At 34.8% G+C, this 24,555-nt stretch overlaps 1 protein-coding gene across 4 annotated transcripts in view; it reads right to left on the bottom strand.

Annotated features, from left to right (window-relative positions):
- Positions 1–3,994: 3,994 nt before the first annotated feature.
- The window catches only part of PHIP (pleckstrin homology domain interacting protein), a 149,766-nt gene continuing 129,205 nt past the window's right edge, over positions 3,995–24,555 (bottom strand). For 2 of the 4 annotated variants that reach the window (XM_047101816.1, XM_047101819.1), the window contains 3 exons: positions 24,208–24,467; positions 23,486–23,683; positions 14,057–19,530 (listed from right to left, as the gene is read on the bottom strand). In XM_047101816.1, the coding sequence (XP_046957772.1) occupies positions 18,893–19,530; positions 23,486–23,683; positions 24,208–24,467 (1,096 nt within the window). In that variant the 3' untranslated portion in view covers positions 14,057–18,892. Of the gene's footprint in view, positions 4,273–14,056; positions 19,531–23,485; positions 23,684–24,207; positions 24,468–24,555 lie in introns of those variants that run through there. The other 2 variants (XM_047101820.1, XM_047101817.1) reach the window with 2 other exon arrangements.

The following is a 24,555-nucleotide window of genomic DNA, read 5'->3' as shown; positions in this document are numbered from 1 at the left end:
CCAAGTGAATTGAGAATTCATAAATAGCAGTACCATGGTTGAAGACTAGAGACATCTGACTCTTCTTATGCTCTTTTCACCATAGTGACCTTTTCTGGGACAGCCTCCCAAAGGAAGAGTATTTTTTTATTCTTCCTAGAAAACTTTGGTAATAAGGATTAGTTTTTTTTTTTTAATTTAAATCCAAGTTAGTTAACATATAATAATGGTTTCAGGAATAGAATTTAGTGATTCATACTAAATACAACATACATACAACAGCTAGCATTCATCTCAGCAAGTGGCCTCCTTAATGCCCATCACCTACTTAGCGCCCCCCACCATCATCCCTCCAGCAACCCTCACTTTCTTCTCTGTATTTAAGAGTCTCTTATGGTTTGTCTCCCTTTTTTTATCTTATTTTTCCTTCCCTTCTGCTATGTTCAACTGATTTGCTTCTTAAATTCCACATACAAATGAAATAATATATTTGTCTTTCTCTGACTGACTTATTTTGCTTTGCCTAATACATTCTAGTTCATCCATGTTGTTGCACAAGGCAAGATTTCGTTCTTTTTGATCACTGAGAAATATTCCATTGTATCTACATACCACATCTTTATCCATTCATTAGTTGATGGACATTTGGGCTCTTTCCATACTTTGGCTATTGCTCATAGTGCTGCTATAATCATTGGGGTGCATGTGCCCCTTCAAATAAGCATTTTTGTATCCTTTGGATAAATACTTAGTAGTGCAATTGCTGGGTTGTAGAGTAGGTCTATTTTTAATTTTTTGAAGAACCTCCATTCTGTTCTCCAGAGTGGCTACACCAGTTTGTATTCCCAGTGAGAGTGCAAAAGTGTTCCCCTTTCTCCACATCCTCACCAACATCTGCTGTTTCCTGAGTTGTTCATTTCAGCTATCTGATAGGTGTGACGTGGTATCTCATTGTGGTTTTGATTTGGATTTCCCTGATGATGAGTGACGAGAATCTTTTCATGTGTCTGTTAGCCATTTAGATGTCTTCTTTGGAAAAGTATCTATTCATGTCTTTTGTCCATTTATTCACTGGATTATTTGTTTTTTAGGTGTTGAGTTTGGTAAGTTCTTTATAGATTTTGGATACTAACACTTCATCTGTCATTTGCAAATATCATCTCCCATGTTGTCAGTTGCCTTTTGGTTTTATTGATTGTTTCCTTCACTGTGCAGAAGCTTTTTATCTTGATGAACTCCCAGTAGTTCATTTTTGCTTTTGTTTCCTTTGCCTTCAGAGACATATCAAGTAAGAAGTTGCTGCAGCCAAGGTCAAAGAGGGTGTTGCCTGTTTTCTCCTTTAGAATTTGATGGTCTCCTGTCTTACATTTAGGTCTTTAATTCATGTTGAGTACTGACTTGATCATTACAGCTTTGTCATACAACTTGAAGTCCAGAATTGTGATGCCTCTACCTTTGGTTTTCTTTTAAACATTACTTTGGCTATTCTGGGTCTTTGTGGTTCCATACAAATTTTAGAATTGTTTGTTCTAGCTCTGTGAAGAATGCTGGTGTTATCTTGATAGGGATTGCATTGAATGTGTAGATTGCTTTGGGTATCGACGTTTTAACAATATTTGTTCTTCCAATCCATGAGCATGGAATGTTTTTCCATTTCTTTGTGTCTTCAATTTCTTTCATAAGCTTTCTATAGCTTTAGGCATACAGATCTTTTACCCCTTTGGTTAGGTTTATTCTTAGGTTTTTACGGCTTTTGGTGCAACTGTAAATGGGATCGATTCCTTGATTTCTCTTTCTGCTGCTTCATTATTGGTGTATAGAAATGCAACTCTTCCTTTTGGGTTTTCTACATTATGAGTATCATGTCATCTGCAAAGAGTGAAAGTTTGACTTCTTCCTTGCCGAGTTGGATGCAATTTATTTCTTTTTGTTGTCTGATTGCTGGTGCTGGGACTTCCAGTGCTCTGTTGAACAACAGTGATGAGAGTGGACATCCCGTTTTGTTCCTGGCCTTAGGGGGACAGCTCTAAGTTTTTCCCCATTGGGGATAATATTAGCTGTGGGTCTTTCTGTATGGCCATTGTGATGTTCAGATATATTCCTTCTCTCCCTTTTCTTGAGGGTCTTTATCAAGAAAGGATACTGTATTTTGTCAAATGCTTTTTCTGCATCTATTGAGAGGATTGTGTGGTTCTTATCCTTTATTTTATTAATGTGATGTATCATGTTGATAGATTTGCTGATATTGAACCACCCCTGCAGCCCAGGAATAAATCTCACTTGATTGTGGTGAATGATCCTTTTAATGTATTGTTGGATTTGATTTGCTAGTATCTTGCTGAGAATTGTTGCATCTATGTTCATCAGGGATATTGGCCTATAATTCTCCTTTTTTAGTGGGGTCTTTGTCTTGTTTTGGAATCAAGGTAATCCTGGCCTCATAGAATGAGTTTAGAAGTTTTCCTTCCATTTTTATTTTTTGGAACAGCTTCAAAAGAATAGACATTAACTCTTCTTTAAATGTTTGGTAAAATTCCCCTGGGAAGCCATCTCTCTCTGGACTCTTACTTACTGGGAGATTTTTGATTACTAACTCAATTTCTTCACTGGTTATGGGTCTCTTTAAATTTTCTATTTCTTCCTGTTTCAGTTTTGGTAGTTTATATGTTTCTAGGAATTTATCCATTTTTTCCACATTGCCCAATTTGTTGGCATATAATTGTCATTATTGGTTGTATTTCTGTGGTGTTGGTTGTGATTTCTCCTCTTTCATTCGTGATTTTTATTTATTTGGGTCCTTTCCTTTTTCTTTTTGATCAATCTGTATAGGGGTTTGTCAGTTTTGTTAATTCTTTCAAAGACCAGCTTCTGGTTTTATTGATCTGTTCTACTGTTTTTTGACTTTGATATCATTGATTTCTGCTCTAATCTTTGTTATTTCCCTTCTTCTGCTGGATTGGGTCTTTATTTGCTGTTCTTTTTCCAGATTCTTTAGGTGTAAGGTTAGGTTGGGTATTTGAGACCTATCTTCTTTAGGAAGACCTGGATTGCTATATACTTTCCTCTTATGACTGCCTTTGCCGCATCCCAATGGTTTTGGACTGTCCTGTTTTCATTTTCATTGGCTTCCATGTATTTTTTATTTCCTCTTTAATTTCTTGGTTAATCCATTCATTCTTTAGGAACATGTTCTTTAATCTCCAAGTATTGGCAGTCTTTCCAAATTTTTTCTTGTGGTTGATTTGAAGTTTTATAGTGTTGTGGTTTGAAAATATGCATGGGATGATAATTGATCTTTATACTTGTTGAGGGCTGATTTGTGACCCAGTATGTGATCTATTCTGGAGAATATCCCATGTGCACTTGAGAAGAATGTGTATTCTGCTGCTTTAGGATGAAATGTTCTGAATATATCTTTAAGTCCATCTGGTCCAGTGTGTCATTGAAAGCCATTGTTTCCTTGTTGATTTTCTGCTTAGATGATCTGTCCATTGTTGTAAGTGGAGTGTTAAAAGTCCCCTACTATTATTGTATTATTATCAAGGAATTTCTTTTTTTGTGTGATTAATTGATTTATATGTTTGTGTGCCTTCAAGTTGGGGGAATAAATATTTATAATTGTTAGACATTCTTGGTGGATAGATCACTTAATTATGATATAATGCCCTTCTTCATCTCTTGTTACAAACTTTGCTTTAAAATCTAGTTTGTGTGATATAAGTATGGCTACCCCAGCTTTCGTTTGATGTCCATTAGCATAATAGATGGTTCTCCATCCCCTTACTTTCAATACAGGTGTCTTTAGGTCTAAAATGAGTCTCTTCTAGGCAGCATATAGATAGGTCTTGTTTTCTTATCCATTTTGATATCATATGTCTTTTGATTGGAGCATTTAGTCCATTTACATTCAGAGTAATTATTGAGAGAGATGAATTTAGTGCCATTGTGTTGCCTGTAGAGTTAGTGTTTCTGGTGATGTTCTCTAGTCGTTGTTGCTTTTGGTCTTTTTTTTGTTTTATTTTATTTTTTCCCCCACTCAGCAAGGTCCCCTTAAATTTTCTTGCAGGGCTGGTTTAGTTGCTCACCAATTCCTTTAGGTTTTGTCTGTATGGGAAACTTATTATCTCTCCTTCTATTCTTAATGACAGACTTGCTGGAGAAAGAATTCTTGGTTGCTTATCTTTTCAGTGATAAGATATTCACATCTGACCGGATTTGGAGCATCTATACAGTGCCAGAGTATGCAGCAGAGAGGGACGGGGTAGATTTGTTGTCGAAAACTGTGTTCCAGAGCTGAAACATAGCACAAAGACAGAGTTTGGAGAAAAAGAGAAACAGTAGTTTTATTATTTTGTCAGGAAAAGGAGGCTGCAGCAGACTAATGCATTCAAAACTGCAGACCTGCCCAGGGTAAAAGTCTGAGGGGTTTTATAGGAAAACACAGGATCATGGCTGTTTCAACAGTGCTGCCAGCTGCTTTCATCATGTCTTTCAAGGTGACTAGCACTAGCAGGGGGCCATCCAAGTCTGGTTACGTTAAGGTCAGCAAGATATCCATATCAATGCCAAGTTCCTAAAACAAAGGATTCTACAGAAAAACAAGTGAAGGGGAGGGAGAGGCTTCAAGAATGAGAAAGAGAAAACTTTTTCAGTTTAAAGTCAAGCCTTGCTGAAGCATCAGTGTATCCATCTTAATTTCCATCCATCTTTACGTTTCTATAGCGGTTTCAGCTTCTGGTGACAAAAAGAAAGAGAAGTAGCAAACTCACTGAGCAACATTGCTATTTTTTTTTTTTGTTTTTTTTGTGTTTTTTTTTTTAACGTTTATTTATTTTTGAGACAGAGATAGGGGGAGGGTCAGAGAGAGAGGGAGACACAGAATCTGAAACAGGCTCCAGGTTCTGAGCTGTCAGCACAGAGCCCGACGCGGGGCTCGAACCCACGAACTGCAAGATCGTGACCTGGGCTGAAGTCGGACGCTCAACCGACTGAGCCACCCAGGCACCCCGCAACGTTGCTATTTTGATGAATATCCTCAAAAGGAATGGCTTGAGTTCACTGTAGTTATCTTGATATCATTACAGGCCATCTGAAATATTCCAGGTGGTTAGGCCAAGTCACCAGGTTGAAGGATTTTTAAGTAGAAAAGTAGTATGATAAGAATTGTATTTACTGAACACACACACACACTGTCAGCAAGAATGCAGAGGATGTGGGGAGCCTGGATGGCTCAGTCAGTTAAGCTTCTGACTTCGGCTCAGGTTAAGATCTCCCAGTCTGTGGGTTCAAGCGCTCCAGCTCGGAGCATGGAGCCTGGAGACTGCTTTGAATTCTGTGTCTCTTTCTCTCTCTCTGCCCCTCCCCCACTCACACTCTTTCTCTATCTCCCCAAAATAAATAAACTTTAAAAAAAGAATGCAGGGGATGAGTTGTGGGACAAAAGCAAACACAGGAAATGATGTCTATAGCAGGGTTGTTCAGAATAGCAAAAGGCTGGAAAGGATTACCATGTCTTACTGGCAACAGTGATTAGATTTTGATAAATTCACAGGATAAGTATTATATACAGCAATGAAAATGACTGAATTATACCTTGTGTAAAAACATGGTATTTTGAAAATATTACAAAATTATTGTCATATAAAGGGACAAAGAATGTGCCACCAAAAATGCAGAAATGAGATATAAGAGGGGTGCGTGGCCAGCTCAGTAGGTGGAGCTTGCAGCTCTTCATCTCGGGGTTGTGAGTTCAAGCCCCACATTGGGCATGGAGCCTACAGTTAGACAAGATCTAAAAGGGCGCTCAGGCTCTTTGTTAAAGAGAAATGTGATATCCGTATTTTCACTTATTGTATTTGCAACTTATTTCACAAACATCTGAGTGTTTATATTTTATAAGGCATCTATAAGCACATGAAGAACATGTTGTATAAACACATAATGCGTTTGGAATAAAATGGACTGTGAAAGCATGATCGATGGCACAAATATTACTGCGGAGATGATCTCGTTTACATATGGAATCTAAAAAAGTGGAACTCATAGAACGAGACAGTAGAGCAGTGGTTTCCAGGGGCTGAGAAGGGGATAGGGGCTTGGAAGAGGCTGGTCAAAAGGCATAAGCTTTGTTATGAATAAGTTCCGGGGATCTAATTTACACAGCATGGTGATTATAGTTAATAATTTTGTATTGTGTGTGTCAAATTTGCCAAAAGAGTAGATCTTTAGTGTTCTCACTACCACAACTGAAGTAACCATGTGAGGTGATGGATGAAGAATTCCAACTACAGGGAATTTAATAGGCCAGGGGCCCCCACAGCCACACTCTGACTGTGGTAATCATTTCACAATGTATACATCAAACCATCACATTACACACCTTAAATATATACAATTTTTGTCAATTATACATTAATAAGTCTAGAAAAAATAAGAATTTAAACCAAAAAGTGAGGAGAACAAATTAATTAACACATATTTAAAATGAACTTCCTTTTTCTTTAGCAGTATTTCACCCATTTTTGTCAAAGGAGTTAAATTGGTTATTTCTTAGACTTCTTGGAAAAATACAGCTATTAGGTAAAATTGTAAGTAAAATGGGGAGGGGTAAATAGGAAGGAGCAGGTGATACACTCTGATGTCTTTTGACACTTTCTAGCAATGACAAGATGACAGAATGAAGAATCAATATTTGTAATAATTGCCATATTATACTTGCCAAATAATTGCCAAAATTCTTGTGTGATATGTACTGTTCCAAAATAAAATTTCACTTGTAATATAGACCACTTTAACCATTCCTCTAAATTAAAAGAAACTTGTTTTAACTAGTGATCAAAAAGTTAATATGTTTATTAGCTAACTCCTGGATGATTTTAAAAACTTGTAAGAGAACATTGAAAATTTTTCTCAAAACTCAAGAAAAAGCGTGTGTCTTAACTTGCCTCTCACCTTACAAAAATTATGAAAAGATTAACCCAGAGGCTAACTTCTTTTAAAGTCTTGACTGAAATGAATCTTAATTTTAAAGATGAGCCATTTTCTAAATTTTGGAATCATAATATCCAAAATGTAATATCCATTACAATTGTTTGTACAATACTTTCATGTTTCTAAAATTTTGGAATCATAATACCCAGCAAATGTAATATCCATTACAATTGTTTGTACAATACTTTCATGTTTCTAAAATAAAGTCTAGTTTTTGCATACCAAGGCTATTGGTAGGCAGGCATCCAAACTGAGAAAAGAAAATGTCAGACTGTAAGGTCTATTTATGCAGTTATAATCTGACATTTCTGTATTATGTCTAGTGTGTTTTAGGTTGTTCTGCCTAAGTTCCATTTCTGCAAGTGTCCTGGTTGATGGCCTCTATCATGTAAAAAGTTAATTCAAGGTTGGGGTGCCTGGGTGGCTCAATTGGTTGAGCATCCAACTTCAGCTCACGTTATGGTAGGTGGGTTTGAGCCCCACGTTGGGCTCCCTGCTGTCAGCGTGGAGCCTGCTTCAGATCCTCTGTCTCCCTCTTTCTGTGCTCCTCCCCGTCCACATGCTCTCTCTCTCTCTCTCTAAGATAACAAACATTAAAAAAATTTAATTCAAGGCAACACTCCTAAACAGTTTTAAAGCTTTCTGTGATATATGGCACATACAGAATTGCTCTCAAGATTTCTAGTGAATCATCCATTGCCTATATGTAATGATGGAACAACTCCCTTGTAAGGTGATTATGACACTTGGCTTAATAAGCTGAATAAATTTTACTGATACTAATAATATTAACAATTAAGTTATAGTTTTTATATCTTAGGTATTATAGACAGAATTGTCATCATGTTTGACATACGAACTTCTGGCCACATCATATGGGTCATGGGATACTGGGTTGCATATCATGAATTAAATTATGAACAACTGAGATTAGCAGAAAAACATATTGAAGGACTGAGAGTCTGTATTCTTAACAATGCAATACATCAAGAGGTTAGGAGTGATGGAAATAATGTAGCAAAAATGTTACACTGAACTTAGACTAAAATAAAGCCAAAGCTCTTCAGCTGCTTAAGCATATTGTGTTGGCCTTGAGAATGCACCTTGAAGAATTCCAACTACAGGGAATTTAATAGGCCAGGGGCCCCCACAGCCACACTCTGAACTCCATTGCTGCATTTGTGCCATAGATCCATCTTCCTGGGGCTGCTTCCAGCCAATATTGGCATGCAGGGATACTAAAGCAGGTGCATACATACCTGGGAGATGGTGGGGGGGGGGACTCCTCTGGTGGTCAACTTTGGTTCAAGGACTCCCACTTGTCCTGCTGAACTTCCTTAGACTACACAGCAAAGATAATTTTTTAAGTTTATTTATTTATTTATTTTGAGAGAGAGAAAAGAGAGTGCACATATGCACACACATGGGTGCAAGTGGGAGAGGAGCAGAGAGAGGGAGAGAGAGAGAATCCCAAGCAGGCTTTGTGCTGTCAGTGCAGAGCCCAGTGAGGGACTTGAACTCATGAACCGTGAGATCGTGACTTAAGCAGAGATCAAGAGTCTGACAACCTCCTGAGCCACTGAGGCACCCCACTCAAAGTTACTCTCATCCAAACTTACTTCCCTCTCTCCTTCATCTGGGGTCACACTTAGATTGCATCTGATGGATCTCAGCTTTTCCTAGCTCCCTCCCAATTTTCTTTCAGAGGCATTTCCTTTATTCAAATCCTTACATGTTTAATCCCATCTTGGTGTATACTTCTTTAGAGGACTTTGACTAACATATGTCTAGAAATATACTGTTGGGGATTAACAGTAATGTGATCCATGACAGATTAGTGATGTTTTTAATCCAAGATATCAGAAAATGATCATGGGTAGTACAAGTAGGACCTCTTGGTGGTCTGTGTCCTGGCCTTTTGTAACAAGACCTAATCTTAGAAAAAATTGCCTTTAGAGCCAATATTATAAATCACAAATAGAAATCACTCATTAATCTAGTCAACTCATTTGGGAGTAGAGAGCAAGTTACTTAATCTCTGTATGTTTTAGTTTCCCTAACGTAACATGAGAATAATAATTGTACCTAACTCATAAGATTATTCTGTAGTCTAAAAAAACTACTATAGGGGGTGCCTGGCTGGTTCGGTTGGAGGAGCCTGCAACTCTTGATCTTGGGGTTGTGAATTTGAGCCCCACGTTGGGTGTAGAGATTACTTAAAAATAAGATCTTAAAAAAAAAAAGAGCTGCTATATGTAAAGAATGTAGAACAGTGCTTGGCACATAGTGTTTAGTGTGTTAGCGATCATTATTACTATCAGTATGAATTTGGTACTTGAGAACACGTAGATTGCAAACACAGCTAAGATAGAAAAATCTACATGTAAGTGAAAAAAGTCAGAAAAGAGATGGTCAGAGTGGTTAGAAAAAAGCTAGAGTTTGTTCATTCAGTGACATGTCTGAAAAGGGAAAGAGAACTTCTTTCATTTGCTCTAAGTTTTGCACTGTTTTTATATAGCAAGCTTATTTATTAATTGTAATTTGACATCTGGTGAATAATGTCACTTTATTTTATAAAATATGGCTACTCTACTATGATAATTTAATTAGCATTAAATTGGTTTCCTAATAGCAATGATGGAGAAATACATTCTAGACCAACCTTTCAAGTGGTCTTAATAAGTGAGGAAGACTGGCTAAAGTAAAAGAGCAAATAGATCACCATGGGGATTAGCAAAATTTAGTGAATCATGAAAAAACAAAACTGGGACCTCAGAGTCTTTAGGATACCGCTCTAGAAGCAAATTGGCTATATACGTTTATTATTTCTCTGGGATAAATATGGCCTACACGGGTTTAATAGGGTTGTCCTTATATGATGAGAACAGCAGAAAGCTTCATGAAATTATGTTTTATAAGTCTGGATATGGTGTTTTAACTGAGTATATGAAGTCCTTTCCAAAGACTTTTAAGATTTTGGTTAAAGGTCCCACCCAGATCAAGTAAAGTTACATGTTGACTTACAGATTTTGTCTAGTAGAGTTAAAAATCATTTCTGTTTATTGGAAAAGATAACTACAAAGCTATTGTATTGGTCTGTAAAACATTAACCAGGTTTTTTATGTAATCCAGCGATCTTACCTTCCTGTGAATGAGCCCCACTTTCGTCTTTGCATGCAATTTTTTGTTTAAAAAGTGGACATTTAAAATGTCGTAATATGGTAACTGGAAACCACATTTGCCTCCCAACCCAGACTTTTTCTAGTACGTGTAGGAGACATTAAAAGCAATCTTTCTGGGGCACCTGGGTGTCTCAGTAAGTCGGGCATCCCAGTCTAGATTTCAGCTCAGGACATGATTTTATGGTTGGTGAGACTGAGCCCTGCGCTTGGGATTCTCTCTCCCTCTTTCTGTCCCTCCCCCAATCGTGCGCATGCCCATATGTGCATGTGCCCTCTCTCAAAATAAACTTTAAACATTTATTTAAAAGTTTATTTATTTTTGAGACAGAGAGAGAGAGCACAAGCAGGGAAGGGGGCAGAGAGACACACACACACAGAATCCAAAGCAGGCTGCAGGCTCCAGGCTCCGAGCTGTCAGCCCAGAACCCAACATGGGGCCTGAACCCATGAACTGTGAGATCATGACCTGAGCCGAAGCTGGATGCTCAACCGACCGAGCCACCCAGGCGCCCCCAAAATAAATACATTTTAAAACAATCTTTCTTACAAAAACCACTGGCTCACAAACGTCTTAAAATGGGTCCCAGTTCATATAATTAAGGTGACTCTCTGGGCAAATTAAGCTGATTTAGTAATTTTGGTTTAAAACATTTTTTTAATGTTTATTTTTGAGAGACATAAGAGGGTGAATGGTGGAGGGGCAGAGAGAGAGGGAGACACAGACTCCGATGCAGACTCCAGACTCTGAGCTGTCAGGACAGAGTTTGAGGTGGGGCTCAAACTCATAAACCTTGAGATTGACCTGAGCCGAAGTCAGATGCTTAACTGACTGAGCCACCCAGGTGTTCCAGTAGTTTTGGTTTTAAAAGATAAACAATGGCTGCATCTTTTCTATGTATACAGTATAATCCAAGAATACATTTTATTTTTAAAATGAAGATTGGATTTGCTTTCTCAAGAGACTAGTTAATCTTAAGTCCTTAAATTTATGTCGGTCTACTGACTAGATAAGCTAACATTACTTACATATTTGGAAGAAAAACATAAAATGTGTTCAAATTGAATTATGCTTCTGACAAATATTATTCATTTTTTAAGATTTTATTTTTACCCAATCTCTACATCCAACACGTGGTTCGAATTCACAACTCCATGATCAAGAGTCGTATGCTCTACCAACCAAGCCAGTCAGGTGTCCCATGACAAATGTTTTAATTAACAGTAATAACATTTCATATTATGCCAGCTTGAACATAATTTCCAAGATCCTCAGGTAACTTAAAACTTTGGACTAATATTAATGGGCAATCATTACTTATTTAATTGTAAGATTCAATACTAAAATACTGCTCACTCAGCATAATTTCATTTACATTTGCTTCTTATATACTATGGAGTGGTTATCTTTGGGTCATGTATTTAATGAACATGTTCATTTTTGCAACGTTAAGGTTTCAAAGTTGTGTATTCATGAGCTTTGCTATTCTACAAAAATGCTTGCATATGAGTTTTCAATTACTTTCCTTTCAGTTTTCTCAGTTAAATAGTTACTTTGCTTAAAATTTGTAATTAACGTATGTAGCTGAGACCAGGTACAAATACTGATGGAAAAATACAATTAAGTATCGGAATAATACAATGAGTTTGTTTTTCAGTTTTTTCCTGAAGTGTCTATTTGCTCCAAAATATGAAAAACTGGAGTATCTAGAAGAAAAAGTAAGAGTCTAAAAAGAAACTACAAAATGTACTACAAAATTTCCCCAGTTTTGATGCACTTACTCACAAGGGAGAGAAGAGCGTGTGAAAACTTTATTGCCAAGTACTTATGTCAATACTGAACTAGAAGTTGATTTTGTTAAAATAATAAATTGTTCCTTAAAATAAAAAAATAAAAAAAAAAAAAAGGGGCGCCTGGGTGGCGCAGTCGGTTGAGCGTCCGACTTCAGCCAGGTCACGATCTCGCGGTCCGTGAGGTCGAGCCCCGCGTCAGGCTCTGGGCTGATGGCTCAGAGCCTGGAGCCTGTTTCCGATTCTGTGTCTCCCTCTCTCTCTGCCCCTCCCCCGTTCATGCTCTGTCTCTCTCTGTCCCACAAATAAATAAACGTTGAAAAAAAAAAATTTTAAAAATAAAAAAAAATAATAAATTGTTCTTAAAGAGCTCAAAAGAAGACTAAATTGCTCTATAACTTCTGTATAATTTGCTCAAATATCCCATATCTCATCAGAATAATTTGCTTGGCTTTAACTTTATAATGTTAATTATTAAAACAAAGATCAAAATGAAAGAACATGTTTCCCATTTGCGATAGAGGAGTTTCCTTGAAATTGCTCTGCCTTCTAGGTTTCTTTTTAAATATTTTCTCTCACTTTTATTAAGTGGGAAACCCACTATTATTCTCAGGCACCCATGATCCTATCTTAATGAAGTGATTAAATCTCTGAAAACTTTTGATTTTGCTTTCCCAAAATTGAATCCTAAAAATTTCTAGGTATGTTTTACACAGAAACTGTCTTTGAGACTTCCCAGAGGGCCCTGGGAAAATCACAAACTTTAGTACTCTTTATTAGTAGCAAACAAATATTGCAACTCAAAACTCCATTTTCTAAGGGTTCACAAGATTTTACACTCCCTACAATTAGGTCATGGTCATATGTACACTTACTACAATCAGCTTGCTTGGAAGTTATACATTAAATGGCTTATTTTATTTATGGACTAAACAGAAAAGCCAAGACTGATCCATGAGTACAGCGGACAATATACAAATGAGAAGTAACCATAGGCTATTTGAAATGAATTGGACCTTGGAAATTATCTAATAAAATTTTTTTTAACTTTACAGATGAAGAAAGTAAAGCTAAATGAGATGAAAGGACTCAACTCTAAGCCTACTTCATTCCATTACGCTGCTGCCACCATGTCTAGCTAATCAGGCTAAAAGGTATTTCATTGAATCTTTCTATTCTTGTCCCAAACAAAACCGAAGAGCAATCAATACACAGTAAATGTGTTAAGTGCAGAAAGATTACAAATACAAGGTATTATACTGCAAGGGACAGAAGTCTTGTGCTTTGGGTTTTAATCTTACTGTCCTTAAATAATAGGGAAACAGCCTCGAACATAAAATTGATGCTATTACAAAAAGAAACCAGTAAAAAGTGACTGCTGAAAATGAATTTTTCTTGACTGGTTCTTCTAAGTATATACCACATGTAAGTATCCGTCTATTTTAGAAAGAGGGAAAAAAAAAGTACCCCAGGAATGCCTACCTGCTTTCCTCAACTTAGAAATTTTAGTCATTTAAACAAAACTTCATAGGGAGAAATGATCAATAGCACAAAAATACAAATCATCCCTTTAGCTGCTTAATCTGAATGGTCATTTATTATAGCCTTATATATTCTTTTTACTATAATTGGGATTCTTGGGAAGTCAATAAGCAATGCTTTCATAAATCTTATCTTGTTATAACTGCTTAACAAGTGAAATATTTCCTCATTCCTCCATTTCTTTTGCAGAAATTTTACTTCACATTTTTGAAAAAATACACAAACTGTTCCTTTGAATTATCTTACATATCTGAATACTGTATTTATCACCCAGTACAGTAACTTGCACACAGTAACAAATTAATAATTTAAAATAAAATGTACACATTAAAAGGCAAGTGACTTATTTTCAACCTCTGGTTATTTTGGAATTAGTGTACCCACAATCCTTTAACTGGCTATTAATTTTAACATTTTGGTAAATAGGGCAAAACTCTAATGCACCAGCATTTACATAATGGCTTCTTTGGTACAGTGCCTGTTGAAATTATGTACTGAGCACGTTATGTGTTACCCCCTCCCCCCCCACACATACAAAAGAGCAAGTAAGAAATCAGGAGGCTCTACAAAATAGCTTAGAAAAACAAGTTTTCTATTTATTTTAAAAATAAGTTTGTAGTTACTACATTGCAGGGACAGGAATTCTTACACATACATTCTAGTTTGTATAAAAGGATTCAAAGAATTATGCATCAAAACTAACATAGAAAGTGTCCACATAACAGTAAAGAAAGGTCCAATCAATATGTACAAAAAGAAAGGGCACTGCTATTCTGGTGTGAGACTGCCGTTTATAACATGATACTTCCAGGTTTCTGGAAGGAAATAAACAAAAACCTCAATAAAGCTAAATAATTTGTCTTTAAACTCTGTTACTTATTACATACAACAGATTTGCTTGTGTTTAACATTGTTTTCTGTACAAAATAAGTATAAGTATAATTTTAATTTGAAAATGTGTCAGTTTCAACTTTAACCCTCTAGGTCAGTTACTTTTAAAAAATTGAGCTACATTCTACACGTCTAAATATCGTGTGACAGGATTTAACAGTTTTCTAAAAGATCTTTAATAAGACCTCATCTTCTTGCAGTTTTAATATGGTCCAAAAATGTAACTTTGTATTTTGCCTCAATTTATAGTTTATCATTGTGATTAATCAACACACACAATCTTAAAAGTCATGAGCATGTGTGTGCCTCTGTATCCTATCGTGTACTATATATCATCTCAAACCTATTCTCTTAGCTCCTTAAATGTAGAAACTCATAGCCACCCACTATTACGTATTTGGTTTGTGCCATATAAAGGTTAATTTCCTGATGATTTTATCTGCATTAAAAGAAGTACTTCAACACAGAGCTATCAAAACTAAAAATAATATATACTTATAGCTCATAATATTTTCTAATTGTTTTACTGTAGTGTGTACAAGATTTATCTCTGGAGCGCCAAAAGTGGTACTTACAGTCTTCTAACTCAATTTGACCTCTTCTTAGTTACTGTACATAGTACATCATTTGGAGTGCTTAGCTTAGTATAATTAAGAACATAAGTAGTTTCTTAGTAAATGTAATATTCAGTTCAAATCACTTGGAAATTTGGGGAACTTTGGAGAAGTGCAAGGAGGAAAGTAAGGAAAAGGTGTATTTTTCTAATTTTAATAGGAAAATAAATTCTCACCTAAACATAACTAAACCACATCACAACCTGTTATGTAAAAAGTACTTTCTTAGTATGGGGGTAATTCACAGAACGTATAAGTACTTCCCCTTTTATGACTCTACAACCATGTATTTCCTGCATATAAGAATGCTTATAGCCCTTTAAACACTCAAGTATCTTGGTCCTTTCAACCTACTCAAAAATTAACTTCAGGTGAATAAAAACATTCAGAATAACAATTTGCTTTTAGTTGACATTTGAGAGATACAAGCTATGTTTGTATAAAGTGGAATGCTAGAATTAAACATCAGCAAGAAGAACTGATTTTATATTATTAATCATATTTTAAAACATGTAAATGTGAATACAACATAAGCAAAATGTTATTTGAATATGTCTGTTAAAATGTCTGATTAATATACTACACTCCAGATAAGGGTCAGTTCTAGGTGTTAACACACATGTGCTGCGTGAGGATCTTTTTGCAGACCAGTCTATCTTAACGCAATTCATTTCCAAGCGATACTAAATTCTGCCAAACTCGTATTTCAGATGTGACATGATCAAGCCCACAACAATTCTATACAGTTACTCTAATTAAATTTAAGGAGGAAGATAGTTTCATAATAATGTTAACAAAGAGCCTTCAAATTTGTGAAGCTGTGCCAATAATAAAAACAATGGAAACAAGACCAACAAATCTTTACTACATAAATTTAAGCAGAAAACAGGATGAAATTTTAAGAAAGTATAGATCTATTGCCCAGAGTTATGAGACTGTAATTAGATTGAATGATTTATACTGCTCATTTGCAACCTTTTATAATTTTATAAGATTTGATTGGGACTGGTGACTACCAGGTGGAGAGATTAGGTACTTAAAAATACAGAAATTGACTTATATTTTCCATGTATGTAATAAGTTATATTTCTGAAGCTTTCAATAAACTTGAGGTTTTTATTGCTCACCTAAGACAACTGCCAAATTTTCTTTTGGCCTACAAAGAATACATACATGGTGTCACTGTCTTAAAGAGGGTAATTTTTTCCAATACTTTTGATATCTGGTCAAACAGAACAAAAATACGGTGATGACATAAATTTCTCAATTCAACTTTTGCAATGTATAGAAGCTAAATTATAAAAATATAAAATCTAAATATATCTGATATTACTAATACATTTTTAAATGTTTTAATTACAAAGAATCTGAATCCATGTCATTTTTGCTTTACTAAGAAACCAATGTCTAATAATGTCCAAATAAGGTCATAAATATACAGTGTCTTTAGAACAGAAATAATACATTTACTTGTTGCATGTAAGATGGTAATTACTCATTTCTTTGCTCAAGAGTTAGAACTAATCCATACATCATACTAGAGGTATATTCCACTCTAAGACTGTGTACGCTCTTCCTTTTTCTGTACACACCTTAAAACTGTACACTTATTTTTTACAAAAATGGATTTATAGTCTATTTTTTTTCCAACACAATGCAGATAACATCAGGAAATTACATGTTTCAAACAGATTGCCTTCAAAAGCAACAAATTACTTTAATGACTTAAATTTCAAACATACACATTATTCTCAATAATGGTGTAACTGAAAGACTCATTTTACTATACAACCAAGCCATCCATTTCTGCATTATGAAGAGTTTAACTACTGACTTTTAATTATATAGTTAAATATATTTGTTAGAAAAAAATAAATATACAAAAAACCTGAAAAATTTGAAATTATTTTTCAACTGCAAAATCACAGCAATCCAGTTAAGATCTGGAAAATGGTTTACTTAATTTCACAGGAGGTTTTCTGTACAAATTTAGGTACAAATGATCTAAAAAGCCCAAATGCATCACTTTCCACTGTTCTTCAAGACAATTAAATGACGGCTAACATTTATCCCTACCAGAAATAAGTAAAGAAATAATTATGTAATGTATTTTGCCAAGGTTCAATTAAAGACTTTATTTTTCTACATCAGGGTCATGCTGATACAGATTTTCCCATCCTCACTTTTTAAAAATGTAGTATCTGAAAATTTTGGTTACATTTTTGTACCATACCAGTCCTCAGAAAATACTACATTCTTTAAACTTTTAAAAAAATGGACAATTTTTAAACAATAGAAATGGTATTTATGTTGGTTTTTAAGGTATAAAATAACTACTGTACCATAAACAAATAAATAACTGCTTTCCTTTTCCATAGCAGTACATATAGCAATACATTCTCCTAAGTCATATAGTTATCATTTACAATAGACAACTCAATTTTACTAATGATGCAAAAAATAATAGAATACAAGGCACAATCATTAAATGGAATTTTTCTTTAGGGTGTATATTGACATACCAGCGTGATAAGGATACCATAAAAAGTGCAGAAAAAACACAATGTGCAATGAGACCACTGTATAAAACATGATTGCATAAAAAGTGATTTGGCCTATTTTAACCTTTAATAATTGAAAATAACCAATCTTCCCCTTAAAATTAAACTATAAAGTATGACATTTTAAAATTATTTTTATTCTACCACTATCTAAAAAATCCTGAAAAAAGAATTTATACCTGGGTAATAGTATATAAGTATGTGTTTGTATATATATTTAATTATACCCATTTATCAATATATACACATACACACACAGACACATTTCTTTGTAAGTCATTTTAGCCTATTAGATATGTCTAAAGTTTAGAAACGACATTAATCCAGATCAACAAGTAAACATCAAATCCCATACCTTTTTCCTGTATTCTCCTTGAATCCTTTAACCACTTAAACATTTTCTCTAAAACATCTCTGTCAAAGGACCCACCAGTGCATTATTTTCTACTATTAAGTACCAAAAAAAGATACATCTCAGCATAACTCTTTTTAATAACGTGCTCTTTAGAATAATATATAGCCTTTCCAATATTGAAAAGTGTATGCTGTCCTGACAGTCAAAAACAGGCTTTCCACTGCACTGATTCTCAGTCTTTGGCACAATAAACAGAGATTGAGTGATTGATATAAGAATCAAGGTCTGAAAAATTAGACAGTCAAATGTTTTCCAATGTGGATATGTTTCCTTTCCATCAGTACATTTTCTCTTATGTTTGGCAGAAATGGAATACAGCAAAAGCCTCATCTAGATTCTTTGTAGATGAACAATCTATAGTTAAATTAAACTTTTTAGGGTTATCAAATGGTGGGAATTTTTATATTTATCTTTAGAGGAAACACACTTCTGAATTTACTGCTACTCTGGTAACATCTGTCTTCCTAGGGGCACGACCTTCTGTATCAATAGAAATGTACCTGGCTTGGTCAAAAATAATTCATTTTAACATGAAATGCTCTATCACTAGGAATATTATGCTCCTTAAGAGTATAGCAGAACTGTCTTTTCCAGAAATAAACTGGGAATTCATTATAGGTCCTCAATTTCTTTTGTTTCAAACAGTGAATGAAATGAATGTTGAAATGCATAACCTATCTAAAGGCAATAAATAGCAAACATTTAAAATATATATGTATATATTTATATATATATATATTCATTTAAAGAAGTGAAGTGTCTTGTAAGTTTGTTTGTTTGTGGTTTTTTTTTTTGTTTTTTTGTTTTTTTTTTTTGCAAATCAAAACATTCCCTAATCCACCATAGCAGCAAGGAAGCAGAAGCCTTAGTTCTACGTATTCCTTAACTGTACCTGCTTTATGATTTTGAAGTAAAATATTTTGGTACAAGTTACCAACCAATTAAATTAGCTTTTGCTTTTTCAGTCAACTTTCGGACTCGTCCTCTACTAGAAGTTCCAAAAGTCAAAGAGGTGTCTTCGAACAACAGCTGCCTTTGCTCCTCTTCAGAATCATCCTCATTATAGAAAGCTGTCCTTCGACCTTGGTTTCTAGTTCTCATGTGGGGTTCAGAGCCTTTAAGTTCCTCAAACTCTTCTTCCTCATCCATAGGATCATCTGTCTTTTTTCGGTTACTTCTCCTTAGCATTTTAACACTTGTAGGAACTATGAGATCTGAATCTAGTTTTTGTGTCTTCATCTTCCTTTTCGGTTTTCTGCCTCCACGACTTTTTTTCTGTAACAGATCCTCCTTTACAGTATTAGTTTCAGAAAGAAAACTGCATGTTGAAGAAGGAACTACTTCGTCTCTGATTGAATGTACATTATTTTGCTCTGAGTTTTCTGGCTTTGCATACTGTAGTTTTTTGGGCTTTCTACCCCTTTTCTTGTGTATAATTTCACCACTATTGGTGTTAACTTCTACCTTAGGCTTCCTTCCAGGTCCTCTCTTTACAAGTTTAGATGGCTGCCCTCCATGGCCATTTACTTGAATGCTTCCTGGTACAAGAGCATTGTTCCTGCAATCTGCTAAAAAGGAACAACAGTACACTTAACATAGGGAATTGCTTTTTTTATTGGACTCTCAAACTAGTCATAAGGACACTGCTATACTTACGTAAGCACGTAATTCTAATCTTTGTTTTTACTAAAATGAGAAAAGGAACTAACAGAAGGCTAATAGTTTAATGATATTATCTTCTACCTAAAACTCACAGAGGAAGAAAGACCCTTAATGAAATCATTAATGACCTCACATGAGGGAAATGACACTCAGCAAATAACCTGTTAACATTGTAAATTATGATATAGCTGAGATCAGCCAAGGTTTCTTAGCACTATTACCTTTACTACATGTTCTAATATATGAACACTGTTTCGATTACACAAAATGACCATATTCACTTGTATAGAGCTTAGCAACCACAAAGAACTTTACTGCTTACCTCATTAACAAGTTTTCAGTATTCCTACCTTTAAGCAGCTCAATCATGGAAAATGATGTTAGTATAAAATCCATGACCTTTTAACTTGGTAATCTGAATACATAGTAAGTATAACATCTCCTTCCACTTACCTCTAATAACTTTTTCTACTAGGGATGGAAGAAAAAGGAATATCAAGACTGGAATGTTTCTAGCTCTTATTTGATTCCTTTTTGGATACGATCATCATACCCTCTCTGGTATCAGAGAAGAGTTTACAATTTAAATATCTGCTTATGTTCCTCAGAGGTAAGAAGAATTTCTTCTCCTAATCCTACTACAAAAGAGGTTTTTGAGTACATCTATTAGAATAATTTATATCAATTATTCCCCATAAAAACTACCATGCCTTTGACATTCTTCCTCTATCCTAACTACAACACTAGAAATCAGTTACTCTTGGTTATGAACTATGTTCTCAGAATAGTTTAAAAAGGATGAAGTAAACAACTAAACAGTAGTTTCCTTCACAGGCTCTTTCAAACGGTTCTATATCCTTACGTAATTGAATGGCAAACGATTTATTATCATAAGCATGTATCAATCAAATCTATTATGTATGCCATTATAATTGCAACAAACTCCAAGATAAAGGCTATTGTGCTTTATAAAAAAATATAAAATTCTAGAGATCAAACTCTAAATCTATCTAGAGACCATGGTGAACTGCCTTTCTGTGTTAAAAATAAATGCTATTACCCCTTTAGATGAAGGAAAAAGATGACAAACATGTATTACTACTACCTTTGTTCTTCTAAAGTTCTTAAGTTTTTGTGTTTGGTTGTGGTGGGTGATCTACACTGCAATATTCTAAAGAAAATACATAAAGAGATGAACACTGCTTTTAAAGAGAATGCTTCCTCATAATGATATCTGTATAGCTTTGAATTATACTTCATATATATCAAGAAAAAAATCAAGAGGTCACAAAAGGCCAGAGCCAGAAGCAAAGGGAAAAGGCAAAGCCCTCATTTCCTGACCCCCATGATATAAATAATTTTCTTTAGTGGTTTTCCGGCATAAGGAGGGGAATGGGAAGAGGGGAGAAATGTGTGTGAGTGTGAATAAAGTAATTAAGTATCTTCTAACACACAATTACACTTAACCTGTCTGAGGATTCTGTATATCTTACTTGTTTTACATTAAGACTGCTGACAAGGTTGTAAATAACCAGTCCACATACTCACTATAGAAATTCTACAGTTTGGCTTCAAGGACTCCATGAATTTCTTGAAATGTCCAAATTTTGTGTGAATATGCCTATGGGCATTTTCTGGGGAAAGGACTACAGGTTTCATCAACTTTGCAAAGCAATGCATTAAGTAAAAAGGTTAAGAATGAATGTAACACTCTTTATATGGGCCTGTGTTCAGTATGGTAGTTATTAACCATGTGGCTACTGAGCAATTGAAACAGCTATGCAATTGAGGAACTGAATTTTTAATTTAAATGTGAATACTGAAGCACTGTACATTTTGAATATTGATTACAGGTTGAAATGATAGTATTTTTGATATGATGGAATAAATTATTAAAATTAGTAATTTTACCTGTTTGTTATTATTAGATGTAGTAGCTACTAGAAAACTTAAAATAATATACATGATTTATAGTGGTTTATATTATATTTCCACTGGACAGAATTGCCTCTTGATTCTAACAGTTAATCCAGGTGTCAATGTTTATGTAATAAGTCATCATTAATGACTTATTAGCTAATTATATTTCTATACTGCACTGGTAACTCATGTATTTGTGATACGCAAAACTTATAAATCAAATTGGTTACTGGACCCCCTATTGTTAATGCTAGAACCAATTCACTATGTACATCTGATTTCCGTAGGGTTCAAAGTGACAGAAGCAAGGCCAATATACTATACAAAAAACTTTGAATTTAGTTCAGAAAGGAAGAATAATAAAAATGTAAAACACTGATATACAAAGTCATTTGCTTCTTTATTCCCTTACTGACCACTATATAGTAAGTATAAGTGACTGAAAAAGTAATTAAACCCAGAAGTTCAGATTCCACTGGATACAAATACATGTAAAAAAGAATACTCTAATAAGTGTTACCACAAAAAGCAATGAACAGGGTGTTCTGGGAACATAAAAGAAGTGCTTGATTCTGTCTAAAGAACCCAAGAAGAGGCTTCCTGGAGTGGATAATATTTCAAAGTGGAACTTGAAAGGTAATAGGAAACCATTAAATTGGGAGGGAAAAAAAGACATTCCAAAGAAGGAAGAAAAGGACAATGATATTTCAGAGACTTCAAGTGGTATAGGATAGCTGGGACATAAAAAGGAGAGGGAAAAGTAAAGAAAGCTGGAATGTTAGGCAGCAGCCAAGTAATGAAGAGTCTTATATAATAAGCAAAAACATTAAAATCTGACTCCATGGATGATTTGAACGCAGGGAAGGATTTCAACTGTGTGTGTGTATGGGCATGCATGCATTTGTGCTAAAGATAAATGATCAGAAAGATCACTTTTATGCAATGTGGAAGACGTATTGGGTAAGGAAGAGTTGAGAATCAAGACAGCAAGACCAGTTAGAAAACTAGAACAGTCCAGGTGAGAAATTATGTAGGCCTGAATTAAAAACACGGAAGTGAGAGGAACCGATTTTAGAGAAATTAAGGAGGCAGAAATAACAGAAACTAACGACTGTGAAGTAGATCTGGAAGAGAAGGCTAGATGACTCCCTGACTTTAAGCTTACATAGAGGGGTATATCCCAATGCCATTATACATATAAAAGGACATTTCAGTAGAAATATTAAATCTTGAGAGGTTTCTGAGGAGAACACTGAAGAGGAAATTGTTTAGGCATACGTTGGAAGCTGTGATACAAAATGCTTCTTCTTGAACTGCTCACTGCCAATAAGCCATAATTGTTTTAACACATCATAGGGTGTACTATATCAGTTTCTTTCTCCATCGTTCAAACATAAAGCCTTTAAAATGAAAATCTGCAGATGAGAGAACTTGGAAGCATAACCGTAAAGGGCTAAAAGTTTCATGACAGAACAAAGGTCGGGCTGTGGACAACCCTGATGAGTTAACATTAGGTGAAGAGCAGGGCAGTGTGCTGAATTTTGTGATGTAAGAACTTAATTTTTCTAAAAAGGAAAGGCGTCTACATTTGGTTAAGTAAATCTAATTTAATTTAAACTACCTGAAAATACTTTTTAAGGTTTTGTAATAATGAAGTCAGGAATTAGTTAACTTACATCAGTAAAAGCCTTTGATTCTAGAATTTGTTTTTATTTCCATAAAGCAAGTTTATCTTGGCTCTTAAAATTTAATGACAATACAGTTTGCTTTGGGCACAAAGCTGCAAATCAAAAGATGTCTCACTGAATGTACCAACTAATACAGAATGTGACTTTTAAATGAGCAACCTAACAAAAAGTGGATATAAATGCTACCTCCAACAAAAAGCATCATTCTTAAGAAATACCTACTTTATCTTGGAAGATACAAATAATACCTTACCTTGCTCCATGACGGGTGATGACTTTGCAACAGTGGATGTTTTTGAGAGTACAGATGATTTCACTTTACGTTTGACTGGCTTTTCCTTTTCTGTGTTTTCTTTTGCAGAATTATTCCTAGTGCCATGACTAATACTGGACTGACCAGGACTTGAAAGAGTATTCAAGGTTTTGGAATGTTTCACAGAATTTTCTAGAACTGAAACACACACACACACACACACACACACACACACACAATTAAAAGCTAAATTATTTAACCTATAAATAAGCAAGGAGGTTGGGATTACTTGTAATTTGAACTGCTTGAATTAGCGAAAGGATAAAACCTAGGAGTTGCTTAATGCTTTCTTAGGAAATCTACTTTCAAACAGGAAAAAGGAATACACAAAGAAACTCTTTTAACAGTTTCAGACCTTTCTGATGATGTCCAGTAACTTCAAGATTATGAAGGCAAGCCATAGCAAGTTGTTAGCAAGTCTGGGTACTAGGATTTTAATCCAGGCAGTTTGCATCAGAGTTACTATTTTTAAGTATTCTATGCTAACATTACTAAACCTCATTTTTTTTTCTTATTAAAAGCAAAAACAAATAAGCAAAAAAGAGCAAAACCAACACTTTCTGCTGGAATTTACAAAAATCTCATATATTTCATTTGGCAAAATAAAAGCTAAATTTAAAAATCATATATACTTCAATTTAGAAACTGTAAATGATTCTTACTTGTTTTCCCTGGCATTGCAGATGTATTAGCTTTTGAAATTAAAGCCTTTGCTGCAGAAGAAGTAGATGGCTGCTCAGTGGTAACTGGATCTACAACCACTCGATTGCTTCTGGTTCGAACTACAGAACTGGATTCTGTTTTACCATTTATCTGAGTGGCATTATGCCTCGGTGGTATTGATCGTGTAGGTGTAGAGAATGGAGAGGTAGAGATATCTGACTTTAGCTGGGGTTTTAAGGTCCTTTTTTTCCTTTCAGGGCTGTAAATAAAATAATATCATTAGTCATTCCTATAGCTCTATGCGGATAAATAAAATAGTTTTATAATACTGTTGGATTCAATATTTG

Source organism: Lynx rufus, unplaced genomic scaffold, assembly GCF_022079265.1.
Source record: "Lynx rufus isolate CCGP_SWC_20201006 ecotype Redwood Valley unplaced genomic scaffold, mLynRuf1.p SCAF_6, whole genome shotgun sequence".
NCBI lineage: Eukaryota > Metazoa > Chordata > Mammalia > Carnivora > Felidae > Lynx > Lynx rufus.
This window is presented reverse-complemented; position numbering and strand designations above follow the sequence as displayed.